Below are 19,022 nucleotides of genomic sequence, written 5' to 3' on the forward strand. Positions count from 1 at the left end.
CTTTGGAATCCAGTAGCTGCTTTGGGAATTTTATGAACCCATGGACACTGAGAATAGTACAGAGCCCCTAGGAACGGCCTTGAGATACCACGTGACACTGGGGAAGGACCTGAGCCCATTCAGTTCCTGAGGAAGGTCATCAACCCCACTGACGAGCTGGACAAGGTGGTGAGACCTGCTGAGAACTTGAGGAAGCTCTGAGTTCCACAGAGACACTGGTTAAGAATATGAAGCCAGCTGGGAACTTCTAGGCATCCGGAGTCCCACTGAGATCATGGAAAACGTTTAAAACTTGCTGAAATAATGGAGAGATCCCTGAGCATCAGTGAGACTTTAGGCAAGTCCTTGAGATTCCACTGAGAACCTAGGAAGGGCCTGAGCCCACCTGAAATGCTAGGGAAGGCTCGGAGTCTGCTGAAACCCTAGGCAAGGCTCTGGGCCTCACTGAGACTCTAGGAAAAAAGAAAAGAAACCCTTTAGGAGACCCAGAGCCTTCAGTGAAATTCTGGGAAGGCCCTAGACCCCACCGATACCCTGAGGAAGGCCTAGAGCCTCACTGAGACTGTAGGGAAGACCCTGAGCTCAACTGTGACCCTGGGAACAGTGCTGGGCCCACTGAGAAACTGAACAAGGTCCTGCTAGCAAAGGCCTTGAATCCATGGGCTTGGGACAAAGCTTCTGGGCTCCCCTGAGATTCTGTGAAGCACTGAACCACATTGAAAGGCGAGAATATTTACTGAGAAGACTTGAGATTCTCAGGATGGCAAAGGAAAGGAAGCACTGCTGGGAAAAGCTCTGAGCCCCATAGAAGACCTAAGGGGTGCCCCGAACTCCACTGAGACAGAATGGCCCTGAGCCCACTGGGTGCTCCTAAGAAGGCTAAGTCCACTAAGATGCTAGAGAAGGCCCTGAGCACTACTGTGACCCTGGGGAAGGCCATGAACCCACTGAACACTCAGAGCCCATGAAACTTACCGATGACATGGGAAAGCCCTCGGATCCAGTGAGGCACTGGGAAAGGCCCTGATGTCCACCGAGAACACTGTGAAGTCCAGGAACACCACTGACCTTCTAGTGAAGGCCTTAGGCCTCACAGAAACACGAGAAGACAATCTGGATCCCACCAAAATCCTGTGACAGCTCCAAGCCTCACTCAATTCTGCATAAAGTCCTGAGCCATAGCGATACTCTGGGGAGTATCCTGAACTCTGTGACACCCTGGGGAAGTCCTGAGATGGTGAGAGATCTTGGGGAAAGCCCTTAGCACCACTGAGACCCTGCGGAAGGCCCTGAGGTTTACTGAGACACGGGATAAGGGACACTCAGACCCTAAGAAAGGCCATGAGCCCCCAAAAGACAATGGAGAATTTCCTGAGCCCCGCCAAGTACCTGGGGATGCTATGAATTAATAGGCTTCTAGGAAAGGCCACTGTGGCCCTGGGGAAGAGCCTGTGCCCCACTGAAACACTTGGAAAAGCTATGAGCCCCAGTGAGAAATGGAGAACTTCTTCAGCCCCACTAGTACCTGCGGAAGACCATTAGTTCACAAGGTTCTAGAGAAGACCGTGAGAACCGCTGACACCTGTGGGCCATTGACCCCCTGAATGGCCAAGAGCCCCAGTGCTCACCTGAAAAAGCCGTGAGACACACTGACACCCTGGGAAAGGCCATGAACCCATTTAGACCTCAGTGAAGGCCCTGAACCCCACGGAGGCTCTAGTGAAGGCCTTTGCCCCACAGAAACACTTGGAAAGGATCTCAGCCCCTCCGAGATTCTGTGGACAGTTCTGATTTCCACTGAAATTATGGGGATAGCCTTGAGCCCCACTGATACCCTGGGAAAGGCCATGAACCCCAGTGATGACCTGGGAAATCCCTGAGACCCAGTGAGACTATGGGAAAGGCTCTGAGCCCCAGTGAGACTCTGAGAGAGGAATTGAGATCCATTAAGATCAAGGGGAAGGCCCTGAGTCCCAGTGAGATTCGGAGGAACTCCCTGAGTCCAGAGACACCTCTTGAGAATATGAGCCCCACCAAGAACTTCTCGACTCCCTGAGCCCCACTAAAACTAGGGAAGTGTCATGAGCTCCACTGAAACCTTGAGAAAAGCTGCATAACTGTCTGACACGCAGGGGGAAAGCCTGGGCACCCGTGAGACTCCAAGCAAGGCTCTAGGACCCACTAAGACCCTTGGAGGGCCCTACGCCCCACTAAGATGTTTAGGCAGTTACTCATCCCCCACTGAAAACCTGGGCGCCATGATCCCCACTGTGGGCCCAGGGAACTTGAAAAATCTGTGCCAACCATTGATGACCTGCAAGAGTGCTAAGACCCAGTGAAATAGTGGGAAAGGCCCTGAACCCAAGGTACACCCCAGTGAAGACCTTGATCCCCACTGAGGATCTAATGAAGGCCTTTAGGCTCACAGAAACTCTGGGTAAGAAATACGTGTCCCACCAAGATCCTGTGGGAAACCAAGCCTTACTGAAAATCCTGGGAAGGCCCTGAGTCCAGTGAAACTCTTGGCAAGGTTCTGATCCCCAGTGAGACCCGAGAGGAAGCCTGGACCTCAAGGAGAACGTATGGAAGGCCCTGAGCCTGACTGAAACCTTGGAGAATGTTCTAGGACGACTGTGATCCTGGGTGAAGCCCTGAGCCACACTGAACCACTTGGGAAGGCCATGAGCTGCAGTGATGACCTGAGAAACCCCCGAGACCCAGTGAGAAGCAGGGGAAGGCCCTGGACCCCATTTAGACCCCAATGAAGGCCCTGAACACTACTGACAGTCCAGTGAGGGCCTTTAGCCTCACAGAGACGCTGGGAAAGGATCCCAGCCCCACCAAGACCCTGTGAACATCCCAGAGCCTCACCAAAAATTTGCAGAAGGCCCTGAGCCCCAGTGACGCTCTGGGGAACATCCTAAACTCAGAGACACCCTAGGGCAAGCCCTGAACTTCTATGAGAGCTTTGTGAATTCCCAGAACCCAGGAAGACCCTGCAAAAGGTTTTTAGGTCAGCTGGGGTATTGGGGAAGGCCCTGAGCAGCACCTGAAAGGGGCTAACCTGAACCACTCCCATCCTGGAGAAGACCCTGACCCTCACTGTGACCCTGGGAATGGCACTGAGCAACTCAGAACTTGGACAAGGCCCCTGAAGTCACCAAGACCCTGGCCTAGGCTTTGAACCCTCTGGGACCTTGGGAAAGTTTCTGAACCCCACTGAGACTTTGGGAATAGCACTGAGCCCTACTGAGGTGCTGGGGAAAGTCCTGAGCACCCCGGGGAAGATACTGGGTCCCTCTGAGACCCTTGGGAAGAAGCTCAGCCACACTGAGATTCTGGGGAATGTCTTAGTCTGACTGGCATCCTGAGCAACACTGAGAAACTGGGGAGGTCCCCAAGCTTCACGAGATCTTAGGGTGGGCTGTCTGAGCCACTGAAAGGTCCTGTGTCCCAACAAGTCCTGGAAGAAGGACATGAGCCCTACTAAAGTTTGGGGGCATGAGACCCTGGTGAAGGCTCTTAGGCCTAGGGAGACCCTGGGAATTTCTGTAAGCCCCATTGAGTCCCTGGGTCAGGCTTTGAGCCCTATTGGACCCAGAGGAAGAGGTGAATCTCACTGAAAATCTGGAGAAGACCCTGAGAAACACCAAGAATTTGCAAATGGCTGAGACTCTCACTGAGACTCTGGGAAATGCTGCAGGCACCAGTGAGAAAATGGCATTAGTTTTGTGCTATTCTAAAGCACTTGGGAAGAACGTGAGTTTCACTGAGGCCCTTGGCATGGCCAGGAGTCACAGTGAGGGCCTCAGGAGGTCTTAAAACCAACTAAAACCCCATGGGAAGGGCAAGAGAACCTCTGGGACCCTGGAGTAGGATATAAACCCCATTGAGACCCTAGGAAAGCCCTGAGCCCCAGTGAGGCCTGGGAAAGGCTCTGAGTTCCACTGTGTGGAGAGCAGTCTGCACTTTTTCTGAGTGACTCCATGGTGTGTGGAACAGCAGTCCTCAGGCTGTGCCTGCCCTGAGTGACTCCATGGTGTGTGGAACAGCAGTCCTCAGGCTGTGCCTGCCCTAGTGACTCCATGGTGTGCAGGACAGCAGTCCTCAGGCTGTGCCTGCCCTGAGTGACTCCACGGTGTGTGGAACAGCAGTCCTCAGGCTGTGCCTGCCCTGAGTGACTCCATGGTGTGTAGAACAGCAGTCCTCAGGCTGTGCCTGTCCTAGTGACTCCATGGTGTGTAGAACAGCAGTCCTCAGGCTGTGCCTGCCCTAGTGACTCCATGGTGTGTAGAACAGCAGTCCTCAGGCTGTGCCTGCCCTAGTGACTCCATGGTGTGTGGAACAGCAGTCCTCAGGCTGCACCTGCCCTAGTGACTCCATGGTTTGCAGAAAAGCAGTCCTCAGTCTGCACCTGCCCTGAGTGACTCCATGGTGTGCAGAACAGCAGTCCTCAGGCTGCGCCTGCCCTAGTGACTCCATGGTGGACAGGTCAGCAGCTCTCAGACTGTTTGCCCCCAGTCACTCCACATTGTAATGCAGTAATTTGCCTTGAGCTTCTCCACTTTGAGTTTAAGTGCTGAGGTGGATGATTCTACACCTTGTTTGTACAATTAAACAACCACCATCTGCCTGGCACAACTGTAAGGCACAAACTGATAAATAAATTAAATGTGCTAATTAAAATGACCACCTGTGGACTTGCCAAATTAATCAGAAGCATGTGGTGGATGGATGGGCATATTCAGCTCATCAGGAAAACTGGGCCCACACACTTATCAAGCCCACCAGACACCGAATGAAGCAACCTCTTCCCTTAAACCCCCAAAAGAAGGGGCATCATGACTGGACACAGTGGCACCCTGGCCCCATCATCTAGTCACTTGTCACAATCCTTGCCCAAGAGAATCGCCCCAGGAACAAACCTCCAAATCCCTGTCCTTGGGCTTCACAGGAGTGGGGTTTCTCCTGTCCATGATGACCACCCTCGGCCCACTTCCAGCTGTCACCTGGAGTTCCATTCCAGGCTGATGCTGTGAAACTGGAACTACTATTGTGGACCCTGTGCTTTCACAACTCGGGACTGTGTAGTCACCTACCTGCTGGTCACCTGCAGTGGCTGGGCTCCTATCCCTTTTTCCTTGTGCTCCTGGCTCAGCACCTGAAACCCTGTGGTCTTAGATCTTTCTTCGTGTTCTGTGATCTCCTTATATGTCACTGAGTGAAGTCTGACGTGTGACTTGAGCATTATCAATATGAGAAATTGATATTGGAATAAAAAACCCTGTGACGGTCTGACTTACGACTACCAGGTGGCCCACGAGTGAACTGCCAGGTGGAAGTGGGGAAGCCTGTGAATTTATTGCTATTCAATAAATTCTGACACTGCAGAAAGACACAGATGGGTGTGGTCTATGTTAAGGTCATAGCTCCCTAATGACACACTGGGATCCTGGGGATGGCCTTGAAGGAGATCTGAGGCCCACTGAGACCCTGATGATGTCCCTGAGCCCCACTTGACCCTGGGGATGGACCTGTGCCTCACTGAGACACCAAGGAAGACCATGAACCCTATTGAGAAACTGGGAGCATCTCATTCTTTTGGAGACTCCTGGGTATACAGCAAACTGAACTGAGACCAAAAGCCTTAAGCTCCTCTGAGACCCTCAGGAAGGCCTTCAGTGCCCTTGAGACCCTGGGATAGGGTCTGAGCTTCACTGAGAAAGCTATGCACCCCATTTAGACCCTTGGGAAAGCTCCAGGCTCCACTGAGCTCCTGGGGACAACCCTGAACCCTTAGGAGCTCCAGCCGACTGTGAGCCCAGTGAGGTCCTGGGCAAGGCTCGTGTTCCTCCTGCCTCCCTGGTCCTCCCTGTCTGACGGCCCCTCTCCCCACTGCAGCAGGCACACCGAGCACCAAGTGTCCTCAGTGGCTAGGTCAGGAATGCCACAGCACTACAGAGCCCCCACAGAGAGCGCCACCTGGTGGAGGCTGAGGCTCATGACCAAGGTGGGGCTGGGGAAGAGGGATCAGTGCTGAGGCAGGGGCAGCAGGGTCAGGAGGTAGGACATGGGATGCCCCAACTCTTTAGGCTGTGCAGACTGTGAGGGAAAAGTGTGTCCTGCAGCAAAAGAGGTGTGCAGACAGCAGGCAGAGGGCCTCAGGGTCAGTAGAGTCTGGCTGAGTCTCTTTGGGGTTGGGCACTGCATGGGGGTGCACCACAAGGTCTCAGCCCAGCTGAGCTCCAAGGGAGCGATGGGGCAGTAGCCTGGCCTGAAGGGGAAGTCAGGCAGGGGCTCTCGAAGGAGGGGGATGGGGAAAAGGGGCCTGGGCTGGGCCGGCGGGGGCTCTGCTGCCCTCACATTGAAGATGGGCAACGGGCCCCACCCCAGGGCCATGCTGCTGGGTTCTAAGGGGCTGGGGGCCTTAGTCCTAGGGTGGGGTGAGGAGTGGGCAGGCAGCATGGAGTGGACACTCCTGGCTCCCCCATCCCCATGACCCTGGCCACCCACTGGGGACTAAACAGGAGTTCCAGGGCAAAGGCACAGGCCCTCAGCAGCTGCCAGCCCTCCTGAACCAGTGTGGAAAACACTCAGCCTGGTCCCCTGGGCGCTGCTCTCTGGAGGCCTCGGCCCCCAGCTGCGCGCAGGGCCAGCTGCGCCATCACGCCCTCGTTAAGACTAATGAACCCAGGGCCTGAGCGGAGGTGCTGGTGATCAAAGAGCTCTTCCTGCAGACCCAGCACCAGGGAAATGATCCAGAAGTTGCAACCTCAGCCCCCTCCCGGCCATCTGCCGACCTCCCTGCACCCCTAATGGGCCAGGTGGCAGGGGCAGGGGACAGGGGAGGTGAACTTGGGGCTATAAAGCAGGAAGGGAGCCAGCCATCCTCACCCCTGCAGGAGCAGCTGCATTCTGAGGCGGCCAGTCACCAGGTCCGTGTCCCCCATGCTGGGCCCAGAGCTGCCTAACTGGGGCTCCAGGGTGGCTAGGAGGGTGAGGGCTTCCTTCTTGCACTGGGGGGGTCCCTCGGCCTGCCTTAACGTTGCCTGTCCCCCAGGTCATCGTCTCTCCACCATGGCCCTGTGGACACGCCTGCTGCCCCTGCTGGCCCTGCTGGCCCTCTTGGGGCCTGACCCTGCCCAGGCCTTTGTCAACCAGCACCTCTGCGGCTCTCACCTGGTGGAGGCACTCTACCTGGTGTGCGGGGAGCGCGGCTTCTTCTACACACCCAAGTCCCGCCGAGAGGTGGAAGAGCAGCAGGGTGAGCCCCCGTCGCACTCCTGTTGACCCTGCCCTGGTAGGACAGAGGAGGGCAGAAAGCTGCTGTCCAGGGGGTGTCCGTGGACTTGCTGGAAGGAAAGAGGAGGCTCTCCCGGTCCCTTCCTAGAGGGAACCAGCTCGTTGCGGAAGGCTCAGGGTGGAGGAGTGCTGACCAAGGCCTTTGGGCCACACGTCTCCCCTGCTCCTCAGGTGAACGTGCACCCACAGCCCCTTGCTCGGCCCTTCTAAGACGATGTCAGCTCCGGGACAAATTTTATTGACTAGATCATATCCTGGGAGCTGAGGTCTCAGGGGGCCTGGAGGGTGTGGAGTGCCCGTCCACCTGTCTGCAAGCCCCAACCCTTGGGCTTATACAGGAGTCCTGCCCCAGGGCCCCTGGGCTGTGGGGACTCAGGATGTGTGGGCAGGCCCTGGGCGGGAACCCAGGGGTAGGCCTGTGTGCCACTGCCCCGGGACCAGAGAACAGCTGCAGAATGTGTAGACTCCCGAACCCTGTGTCCATACCCAGAGGCCTGGGCCCAGCTCAGGTGGGGATGGGGTGACCCAGGGGTGGGGCGGGCAGGCACGCTGCTGCTTCTGACTGGGTGGTCCTGGGTCTTTCTCACCTCACTGCTGCCTCTGCTGCCCCTGACAGGAGGACAAATGGAGCTGGGCGGGGGTCCCGGGGCAGGCCTCCCACAACCCTTGGCGCTGGAGGTGGCCCTGCAGAAGCGCGGCATCGTGGAGCAGTGCTGCACCAGCATCTGCTCCCTCTACCAGCTGGAGAACTACTGCAACTAGGGCTGCCGACCGCCCGCCCGCTGCCCGCCTGCACCTTCCAATAAACCTGCAACGAGCCCTGAGTGTCCGTGTGTCGGGGACCCGGCTGGCGGGGTGGGTACGCGCGGCGTGCCTGGGCCGTGGTGGCCTCTGGGGGCTTACTGGTGTTCTCAGCAGAGCCTCTTCCCAAGCTTTGTCCTTGCTCACTGGGCATCAACAGGGGTCCACGCTGGCCCAGGCCCAGGGCAGTGATGTCCCTCCCCCTGTGGCCTAGGTGTAGGAGGAGCACCCCTCCTCCCCTGTGGGACGTCTGGGAGGCAGAGGTGATGGGCAGCAAGGAGCTGCCTCCTCCTGGCTATATAGCCTGGGACCTCGAGGTCCCCAGACAGCATCTAGAAGAAAGAAGTCCAGGACATTCTGCTCCACTAGCCCTCCCAGGCTGTTTTCAGAGACATTTTGGATGAAGTCCCTGTGAAGGAAAGCAGTTGGGCTGGGGCTGGGGTCCTGCAGAGTGAGGGTAGACAGGGTCAAAAAGCTATAGAGGCCAGGCCTGGTGGTGCACACCTGTAATCCCAGGGCTCGGGAGGCTGAGGCAGGAGGATCGCGAGTTCAAAGCCAGCCTCAGCAAAAGCAACTCAGTGAGACCCGGTCTCTAAACAAAATACAAAATAGGGCTGGGGCTGGGGCTCAGAGGTTGCTGGCCCTGAGTTCAATCTTGACACCAAAAACAAATAAGAGGTTGTAGAGGCTGGGCCTCCCTCTGGACACCATCAGGCACCCTAAGGGAGACCCCAAAGCCTTGGAGGGAGCAGGGCGAGCCAGGTGGCCCCACGGGCCAAGGACAGACTGAAGGACCTCGTGGCACCAGGCAGCGCCTCAGAAGCCTACTCAGTGAGGTGTCCCCACTGCAAGGCCATGAGATGGCCTGCCCCTGGCCATGCTTCCTCTGAGGACACCAGGGCATGCACAGCCCTGGCAGTCACCCCTAGAAGCACCCCCAGGCCCCAAGGACAAGGCCACCCTGGCTTCAGGTTTTCCAGGGCCCTCCTCAGAACCCTCAGTACCACGGGCTCCATCAGACTTCCGGTCTGGGTGCCACCTATTGGTCAGATAAGAACCTAGGGGCTGCTGGGTCTGGCAGTGTCCTGGAAGGTCAGCTGGTGTCCCTGGCCACCCGAAGGCCTGGAGAGCCTGCCTGCCACCCAGGCCAAACCAATCTGTACCTGACCTGGGAGCTCCGCCCAGCAGGCTCAGATGGCTGGGCCTGGGCCTCTGGCTGCAGACCACCTGGGGGCCGGCCGCAGGGCTGGGAGCAGACCCTCCACAGTGCCGGGCCTGCTAGCTCCTCCCCCGGCAGCCCTGAGGATCCTTCCCAGGTGGTCCTTCTCTTCATGACCCCACCAGCATCCCCACCTAGAGGAGACATCCTGGGCCCCCAGCAAGCCCCGCCCCTGGAGTGGGAGCCAGGACTGGACAGGCGGGTGGACGGCTGGACACTGGACCCGGAAGAGGAGGGGAGGAGGAGGCTGGGATCTGTCCGTGGGAATACCCTGCTGTCCCGTTCGCACGGCTAGAGGCAGGGGCGTCCTGCTGGAGTCGAGGTATGCGGGGTGGCTGCTGGGGCGGGCAGCCAAAGCTGGACAGGAAGGGGGCTGGCTGAGTGTGCCTGCTCTCCAGCCAGCCCCTGGTCATGTTGGCCTGGACCTTGAGGGTTGATGGGCAGATGCCCCCACCTCCCTAGAGGGGATATGAGTCAGGTGCAGAGAACCCTGAGGGTGCCAGGTCTCCTGGGGCCAGTCCAGCTCTGTGGGGTACATATGTGGCCAGTCCCAGGTGGATGCCAGGCTCAGAAACCTGGTTTCAGGGCCCAGATGTCCTGCGACCTGGGTGCCACCTGGGGGGACTCTGGTCTGAGGCCTCAATTCCCATGTGGTGCGCGACCCTCAGCCCGGCCTGAGCTGGCCATGGCCCTCTCCCTTCCTGAAACCTGCCCCATCTCCAAGACACAGGACCGTCCTCCCTGAGGCCTGCCACCCAGCCCCTTGCTCCCTGAGTGTGCCCTTGAAAAGTCGAGGAGGGAGACCAGACAGAGGAGCAGGCACCTCCCGACCCCGCCCTGGGCATGAATGGGAAATTTCTACCCAAGGTGACCCAGGGTCCAGGTGGCAGAGGCAAGATCAGACCACGCTCTTCAGCACCATCCTGGGGGCTGACCCAGACGTCCCATCTGGGGGCAGGGGGTATGGACACTCCCTGGAGCCCCCAGGTCAATCCAACTAGGCCAAGACCTCAGACCTGGGCTTCACAGTTCCATGGGGCCTTGTGCCTCTAGGAACCTGGGCTCCTGGCAGGGGTGGTCAGCTGCGTCCAGCCTTAGTGTCAGCTTGGCTTTGGGGTTTAGGTCAGCCCAAATGCTCCTCAACTGGGGTCCCCACCTTGCTGGCCCCCTGACCCCCTAGCAGCCTCTTCCAGTGCCACCAAGAGCAGCCCACACACCTGCCCGGTACTCAGCCTGGTCTGATTGGTGTCCCACCTGCCCACACTCCGGTGGGAACGGTTGTACATGCTCTGAGAGGGGAGACTGAGGCCTGGAGCCGCACAGGTGGCCCTGCGTGGGCACAGCGCCGTCCTTCCCCACCAGGGGCCTTCCGTCAGTGCGGCTGCCTTCAAGCTTGCTCCCAGATTGCGTCTGCTCCTGGCACAGACTGGCTGGCACCTCTGCCTGGCCCCGGGGCAGTATTTGCCTTCTCCTGTCAGCAGTAAATATTTACTGTCCTCTCTGCTATCCAGGCCTGAGCAGACCCTGAGGGGCACAAGACATGGACACAGGGAGGCCAAGGTGGACCCCTTGCCCTGAGGTTCCTGTGCCCAATCAGGGTCCTGCCAAGATCAAGGATCCCGTCAGGACCAGGCGGCCTTTGAACCTGGGCTTCCAGAAGAGGCCCGAATTCTTACCAGGGCCAAAGGCTGGGCAAAAAATCTTCAGACAGCCTGAGAGGGGAGGGGCGGGCGCTGCCCTCAGACCCTGCAGGGCCGCCCACACCCTGGTAGCTCTTCCCCTGCAGAAACCTGTGGGCTCTGAACAATGTGGCCAGGAGCAGTCATTTGCAGACACAGCCAGCAGATGGCGCCAAAGCCTCATTTTTTGAGGTGCTCTGGTCTGCAGGTCTCACTTCTGTCCACTGAGTTTGGGGGCTGGTTTCCGCTTGGACACCACCTGGCAAGGGGTTCCCTGGCAGGCTTGCCACCCTGGACTCTGGGGCATGAGGTATAGCGGGGCGAGAGGCTTCGGCTGGGGCTGGGGTACAGCCCCAGCCCCCAGGGGCAGCTCCAGCTTGGCCATCCAGATGCACAGGGAGCAGCTGAGAAAATATCAAGGTCTCCAATATTCTGAAGATGCCTCCTGATAGAGTCTGGCCCCCGTTTCCTGCCCCCCAGAGTCTTGGAGACCTAGAGGAGACTTCAGGATGTCGCCTTCCACCCACACCCCCATGTCGAGGCTGAGTGAACCAGTGGGGTGGGGGGCGAACTGTGCACGCCCAGCTAGGTCCTTTGTGGAGGGTCTCCAGGGACCTGGGGGAGGCTGGGGACTAGTGGGGGTTACATGTCCCTGTCAGTCAGTGGTCCTTCTTTGGAGCCTCCTTGGCCACTGAAGCCTGAAGGCTGTGTCCTTGTTCACATGGAGGTGGGGGCTTCAGGGACCCCAGGGTGCAGGAGGCCTCAAGCGGGGCCAGCTGGGTCAGGGCAGTCCTTTCCCATGTCCACACTCCGCCCAGTGCTGAGAGGAGAGGGAGGTCAACTCCGGAAAGAACGTTTGGGGGTGGGGGTGGCCGGGTCTGGGAAAGCAGAGAGGACAGCCAGACGCAGTGCTGTCCCCTCCTGCTCCCACTATTGTTTCTGGCCTGGACTGCAGGACAGCAAGGCAGAGTCCTTCGAAAGTGCAGCCGGCCGGAGGCGGCCTCCCCATCGTCCCCGTGTGGCCCAGTCACGCTGTGCTGGCGCCAGGCACCCTGCAGGCCCTCCCACCCGCTCCTGGGCGTCCTTGGCTCCCTCCCCTACTTCCAGGTGGCCCCTCACCCCACCCCGCCTCGGTGCAGACTCCCCACTTCCTCCATCTGTGCCTATGGGACCCTGTTCCTGTCACCAGGCTGCCCCTGGCAGTTGGGCCTAGTCTGAGTCAAAGGGGCCCCACAAGCTCCACTGAGCAAGGAAGGGTGACAGAAGGGGTCTCAAGGTGCCCTGCGCTGGCAACCTGTCCCCAGAGCTGAGTGCCCTCCAGTCAGAGGCCCTCAGGTGGCAGTGCAGACCCCTCCTTCACCAGAGATGCTCAGACGTCTGGATCCAGGCGGCTGACCCCGGGCCAAGGTCACCAGAGCTGGCCAAGCCTCACTGCCACACCTGGCTCCCTCTTGTGCCCCTCTGAGGTGTCTTTCCCAGCCACAGGGAAAATCTCGAGGCTCCCCAGCCTGGGGGTCTGCAGACCCTCGGGCTTCTAGGAGGCCTGTGGCCCTTCACCCGGTGGAGGCCTCGGAACCTGGCCCAGCACCGGCCCACATTCCACACAGCCTCCTCTGACCTCCGCAGTCCATCTGTGTTTGTGGAAACAGCCGGAGCCGGCGGCCCAGGCGCCTGCGGCTATTCACGCTGAGAGTCAAGGCACAGCCCTCTGTTCTTCAAAGTCCACCCTCGCTCAGAACTCGGTCCCATTCCAGCCCAACCTCCAGCCCCTACCTCCTGCCCACCCCAAGGCCCAGCATGGCCCGGGTACCTGAGGGACTCTGGGAATCCCCTTACCCTCTGTGGGCTGCAGGTCCTTGGCACCAGTCAGCCACATATGGTGGCCCAGCGGTGGGTCCTGGGTGGACTGAGTTTCCTGAATCTAGCTCTGGCAATGGCTTCCCAGCCCTCCCAAGGCCTGACCTTGAAGGAAAGCGTCACCTGGCAGAGATGGGAGCAGCAGAAGGCAGTTTCCTCCGGCCATGGAGGGTCCCAGCCCAGGCCCTGCTGTGGGAATGTGGGACGGAGGCCATGCAGTGGGGGAACAGCTGGCCGAGAAACAGCTGGGCGCCAGCCGCGGATGCAGCAGAACTCAGGACCCAGGAGCAGAAATGGGTAGGCTGGGAAGCTTCCCTGGTCCCACAGGTCCCATGGCCTTAGGAACGTTGGGCCACACTGCAGGCCTAGCCAGGGGTCCCCGAGGGTCACTGTAGCCCATGCCACCCTCACCAGGACATAACAGAGCAGGGCTTATGTGGAGCTGTGTCCTTCTCCATGGCTGGGCACAAGCTGGACCTGACAAAAAGCAAGGGTGGCCACGGTCCAGGGGTCTGCCATGGGCTGTGTCCTGGGGTGCCAAGTGACAGGCCTCACCTCCCAGTGCACCCCAACATTCCTGGAGCCAGTAGTGTGTCCCCACTGGGCCAGTGCAGGGCTGAGGGCTGAGAGCTGGGGCAGGCGGGTGGGGCTGTCTTCCTGGCTCTGCTGCTCATGGCGGTGTGGCCTTGGGAAAGTGACTGGGGTCAGAAGGGGACAAAAGGAGGCCCTGGCCCCTGGCTGATCATGTCCAGGCTTGGGCATGGAGCCCCTGCAGGCCAGCACCATGGTCATCACAGGGCCCACCCTCTGTGCCCCTAGCATCCTCCTTGGGGGACCGGGGAGCCAAGCTTCAGCCCAGCCTCCCTTCCCACCCAGGCAGGACAGGGAGCGGCCACAGGGTAGGTCAGCCGGGTGTCCCCAGGAAGCTGGTTACCTTTCAGGTCTGGGCCTTGTCCCCAGAACTGTGTACCCCCTCCCTCCTGGACCTACCCAGAGAGCCTCAGGCCAGGAAGGTCCCTGGCACAGGGCTGTCCTCCCCAACTAGGGCCACACAACAGGGTCCTGTGGGCCCGTCCACCTGGGTAGGAGGAGGGCTTCACGTGTGTCTGGGGAGCAGGAGAGGGAGGCCGTCGCCCTTGCAGGCCCTGTCTGGGCCCTGTGCCCTTTTCCTGGGTGTCTCCAGCAAGCAGCCTTCCCTCTCTGGGCCTTGGCTGCGTGGGGACAGTGCCTCCAGTCCGGGTTCTGTCCGGCTTTGGCTTTGTCCATGCATCTTCCCTTCCCGGGCAGCAGCAGTCCCCACGGCTCCCAGGGAAGGCCAAGGGCAGGTGGGAGGCCAAGGTGGCCAAGCATGGAGGCCTAGGCAGGTGCTCAGTGAGGGTGGGCGGCCACCTGGGGAGGGCCTTCATGGCTCTTCATGGCACCCCGGGCCAGGGGAGACTCCCAGGACTCCCCGCAGAGCCCGTGCCCCCGAGCCTCACCACTCTCGGGCCTAGCTGGTCTTCCGTCAGAAAGCCCAGTGCCCTCTCAGGTGTCAGGTTCTACCTGAGCAGGTGGAGGAGACTTTGAGACAGGGCCCCAGGGCATGTGGCTGTGGTCGGTCCAGACTGTATTTCTGTCTTCTGCTGCAGCCACTGGGGGAGACAGGGCCAAAACAGCCTCCCAGCGAGCAGGGTGAAGTGGAGAGCTCATTAGCAGTCACTGGAGCCTGTGCTCCCCCTGGGGCTCTCACACCTCATGCTAGACCTGGACGGCCAGCAGGGAAAGAAGGCCACTGCCCAAGGTTCATTGCAAGAGCAGGGACTTTAACCAGGTCAGCTCCCAGCCCCTGGTCTGAAGGCCTAGTGGTGTGAGCTGACCAGAACTGGCCCCTGGGCCCTGCAGGAGAGGGCTTCCCAGGTCCTGTGCTGCGTCCTTGTATACCTAAGGGGACAGCCTCACTCCTGCCAGGATGCCACAGTGGAGGTCACTGGGCCATCTAGTACCCCAATGACTTGGGGTCCTAGGGAAAAGAAATTGGTTCATGCAGGAAGTAAGTACTAACCACTCCTCCTCTTCTCTCAATTCCCAAGGCTTGGTGAAGGGCCCTGCGGTCACACCAAGGACAATACAAATTTGGGGGAAAGCAAGACATTTAATGAAGCTTTGGGTGCAATTTATCAAATGGCCACAAGGTGGCAGGCTTGTGCCAGATTTAGAAATTCCCACTTTGTGTGTTTTTAATTTTTTGAATTTGTTCTAATTAGTTATACATGACAGTAAAATGCATTTGGACACATTGTACACAAATAGAGCACAACTTCTCGTTCCTCTGGTTGTACGTGGTGCAGAGTCACAGGAGTCTTGGAGTCATACACTTATATAGGGTAACAATGTCTGTCTCATTCTACCACCCCCCCATGCCCCCAGTCCCTCCCCTCCCCTCTCTCCCCTCTGTACAATCCCAACTTCCTTCATTCTTAGGTTTGGGGGAATTGGCTTATTGTATGATATTCTCTAGTTCCCTCCATTTACTTGCAAATGCCATAATTTCATTCTTCTTTAAGGCTGAATAATATTACATTGTATGTGTACCACATTTCCTTTATCCATTCTTCTGTTAAAGGGCATCTAGGTTGGCTCCATAGTTTAGCTATTGTGAAATGGGGTGCTATAAACATTGATGGATCTATGTCACCACTGTAGTGTGCTGATTTTAAGTCCTTATAAACTGAGGAGTAGGATAACTGAGTCAAATTGTGGTTCCATTCCAAGTTTTCTGAAGAGTCTCCATACAGCTTTCATACAGCACCAGTTTGCAGTCCCACCAGCAATGTATCCCCAAATCCTTGTCAACATTTATTATTGCCTGTATTCTTGATAAATGCCCTTCTGACTGGGTTGAGATAAAATTGTAGAGTAGTTTTTATTTTCATTTCTCTAATTGCTAGAGATGATGAACATTTTTTCATATGTTTGTTGATTGATTGTGTTTCTTCTTCTGTGAAGTGTCTGTTCAGTTCCTTGGCCCATTTGTTGATTTTTTGTTGTTGTTGTTGTTAAGTTTTTTTGAGTTTGTTTGTTTGGGTTTTGAGTTTTTGTTTTGTTTGTTTGTTTTTTGAAGGGGGGCTGTTTTTGTTTTTGTTTTTGTTACCAGGGATTGAACTCAGAGGAACTCAACCACTGAGCCACACCCTCAGCCCTATTTTGTATTTTATGTAGAATCAGGGTCTCACTGAGTTGCTTAGTGGCTTGCGTTCACTGAGGCTGGCTTTGAACTTGCGATCGTCCTGCCTCAGGCTCTCAAGCCGCTGGGATTACAGGTGTGCGCCACCAGGCCTGGCTTGAGTTCTTTATATATCTGGAGATTAGTGTTCTATCTGTGGTGCATACAGTAAAGATTCCCTCCCATTCTCTAGGCTGTCCTTCATGTTATTGATTGTTTTCTTTGCTGAGAAGAAGCTTTTTACATTGAATCCATCCCATTTATTGACTCTTAATGTTACTTCTTTCACTTTAGGACTCTTGTAAGGAAGTCAGACCCTAGGCTGACGTGGTGAAGACTGGGGCCTGCTTTTTCCTTCTATTAGGCACAGGGTCTCTGTTCTAGTGCCTAAGTCTTTGATCCACTTTGAGTTGATTTTTTGTGCAGGGTGAGAGTCAGAGGTTTAATCTCATTTTGCTACATAGGGATTTCTAGTTTTGCCATTTGTTGAATAGGAGACCTTTTCTCTAATGTCTGATTTTGGCGCCTTTGTCTAGTATGACATAACCGTATTTATGTGGGTTTGTCTGTGTTTTTATTTTGTACCACTGGTCTATGTGTCTGTTTTATGTCAATACCATGCCATTTTTGTTACTATAGCTCTGTAGCATAGTTTAAGGTCTGGTATTGTGATGCCTCCTGCTTCACTCTTCTTGCTGAGGACTGCCCTGGCTATTCTGGGTCATTCTCTTATTTTTCCAGATGAATTTCATGATTGCTTTTTCTAGTTCTATAAGGAATATCATTGGGATTGTAATAGGAATTGTATTAAATCTGTTTAAGAGTTTTGGTAGTAGGGCCATTTTGACAATATGGATTCTGCCTATCCAAGAGCATGGGAGGACTTTCCGTCTTCTAAGGTCTTCTTCAATTTCTGCCCTTAATGTTCTGCCCTCTTCATTGAAGAGGTCTTTCTCCTTTTCACCTCTTTTGTTAGATTAATTCCCAAGTTGTTTTTTTGTTTTTGTTTGTTTGTTTGTTGTTTTTGAGGCTACTGTGAATGGGGTAGTTTTTCTAATTTATCTTGCAGTGGATTCCTCACTATGCATAGAAATGCATTTGATATGTGGATATTGATTTTATATTCTGCTATTTTGATGAATTCATTTATTAGTTCTAGAAATTTTCTGATGAAATTTTTGGGATTTTTCTAAATACAGAATCATGTCATCAGCAAATGGTGATAGTTTGAGTTCTTCTTTCCTATTTATATCCTTTTAATTTCTTTCAACTCTCTAATTGCTCTGGCTAGAGTTTTAAGGATTATGTTGAATTGATGTGGTGAGAGAGGGCATCTCTGTCTTATTCCAATGTTTTCAATTTTTTTTCCATTTGAAATGATGCTGGCCTTGGGTTTAGCATATATAGCTTTTACAATGTTGGGATGTGTTCCTACTATCCCTAGTTTTTCTAGTGTTTTGAACATGAAGGGTTAGGACAGGCTGCCACAGTGAAGGTTACTGAGCCACCTAATACCCCAGTGATTCGGGGTCCTAGGGACAAAATTGGTTCATGCAAAAAATGAGTATGGAGGACTCCTCCTCTTCTCTCAGCTCCCAAGGCTTGAGTGGTGGAGATCCCTGCAGTTACACCAAAAACAAGACAATTGGGGTGGGGGTGGAGCAAGATACTTCTATGCTAATGATGCAATTTCTGAAGTGTCCACAGGGTGACAGGCTTGCGCCAGATTTGGAAATTCCCATTTTGGAAATGGAACCTCACAAATGGGACCCTGCTTCTGAATGGAGGTTTCAACACTCAACTCCATGTCCTTTTGATAATATATCAAATTTTATTTTTATATAAACATAATAGATTTACCTCCCTCAGAACAAAATGGAGGCTTCAGGAAAGCATTTTAGTTTAATATGTGGCTCTGGGTGCCCGTGATGCCACCCCTGGGACAGGAGAACACCAAAAGGGAGTTGTCCCCACCCAAGTTCTGTGACGCCAGGAGAGCAGCAGAAAAGAGCCTCAGACCCAACACAAGGTTTCGGAGTCTACCCATACCACAACACTGCAGGGGTCTCTCTCCTGTCAGGGATAGGGTCCCAACTTCGCTCCCTGCCCACCAGCATCCTCCAAGAGCACTGTAACTTCCCACAAGGAAGAGGGTAAGAGCTTTGGGTTGTGCCATTGTAATTCTAAACAAGGCCACAAGGTGTCAGCATAAGGCCACTTAAACAGACAAATGGAGAAAATCTGGCACTGGGGATTTCTGGGCTACCTCAATTCTTTCCTGCATAAAAGAGGATCTGACCAGATTCCAGGATTGGCCTACTGTACCAGACCTGAGAGACAGAGACATAATGAGGTTTTGCCATGTCGTGTCCCTCAGCCCTGCATCCCAGTTTTTGTTCCTATGGTCCCTCCCACCTATGGGCCCTATAGACTTTGTCTCCTTGTGGAAGACCCATGGAATGTAGGGCTGGAAATCCCAGTCCTCACACCCAGCTCACCAATGTCCAATGCCTCTAGTACTATCTAAGTAGCACCATAGCTTAGCTGGTTTCAATTGGAACCTTCCTACCCTGGCTTCCTTTCCTTGCCCCGCTCTTGCTTAAACACCCTGGGTTACAAGATGCTGATGGAATAGAATGACCTTGAACTTGTCCAGGTGTGGGAATATACTTCAGGACACAGATGCACTCATTAGGGAGGCTCCATGTTTCCAGGGTTTTGACCTAAGGAATGTGGGCTCCTTTCCTTTCAAACCTTAGCAGCAGACCTCCTCAACTGAGGGCATCCCCTTTGGCAGTCCTACCATGGAATCTTGACTGGTTTGGGGTAAGTCCTTCAACCTCTCTATTCCTACTTCAGCTTGGAAAGTCTCAGTCAATATCAACAGATGACCCCGAAAGTAGCTCCTTGCAACTTTCAGCATTTTGCAGCAGACAGTAGGAGGAGGCACATGCTGCAGAGC

General features: G+C 55.6%; 1 protein-coding gene across 1 annotated transcript; it reads left to right on the plus strand.

The window, feature by feature from the left end:
- The first annotated feature begins 7,077 nt into the window (after nucleotides 1-7,077).
- On the plus strand, nucleotides 7,078-8,064 carry Ins (insulin). Its single transcript, XM_076847778.1, has 2 exons — nucleotides 7,078-7,264; nucleotides 7,919-8,064. Exons 1-2 carry the CDS (start codon nucleotides 7,078-7,080, stop codon nucleotides 8,062-8,064), a joined length of 333 nt encoding a protein of 110 aa, XP_076703893.1.
- Nucleotides 8,065-19,022: the final 10,958 nt, after the last annotated feature.

Source organism: Callospermophilus lateralis, chromosome 2 (assembly GCF_048772815.1).
Source record: "Callospermophilus lateralis isolate mCalLat2 chromosome 2, mCalLat2.hap1, whole genome shotgun sequence".
NCBI classification, from domain to species: domain Eukaryota; kingdom Metazoa; phylum Chordata; class Mammalia; order Rodentia; family Sciuridae; genus Callospermophilus; species Callospermophilus lateralis.

What these genes read in the sequence shown, in the direction of transcription:
- Ins (XM_076847778.1), top strand. Translation starts at nt 7,078, where the DNA reads ATGGCCCTGTGGACACGCCTGCTGCCCCTGCTGGCCCTGCTGGCCCTC. An exon ending in AGAGGTGGAAGAGCAGCAGG is followed by an intron (nt 7,265 to 7,918) that starts GTGAGCCCCCGT and finishes TGCCCCTGACAG; the next exon opens with GAGGACAAATGGAGCTGGGC.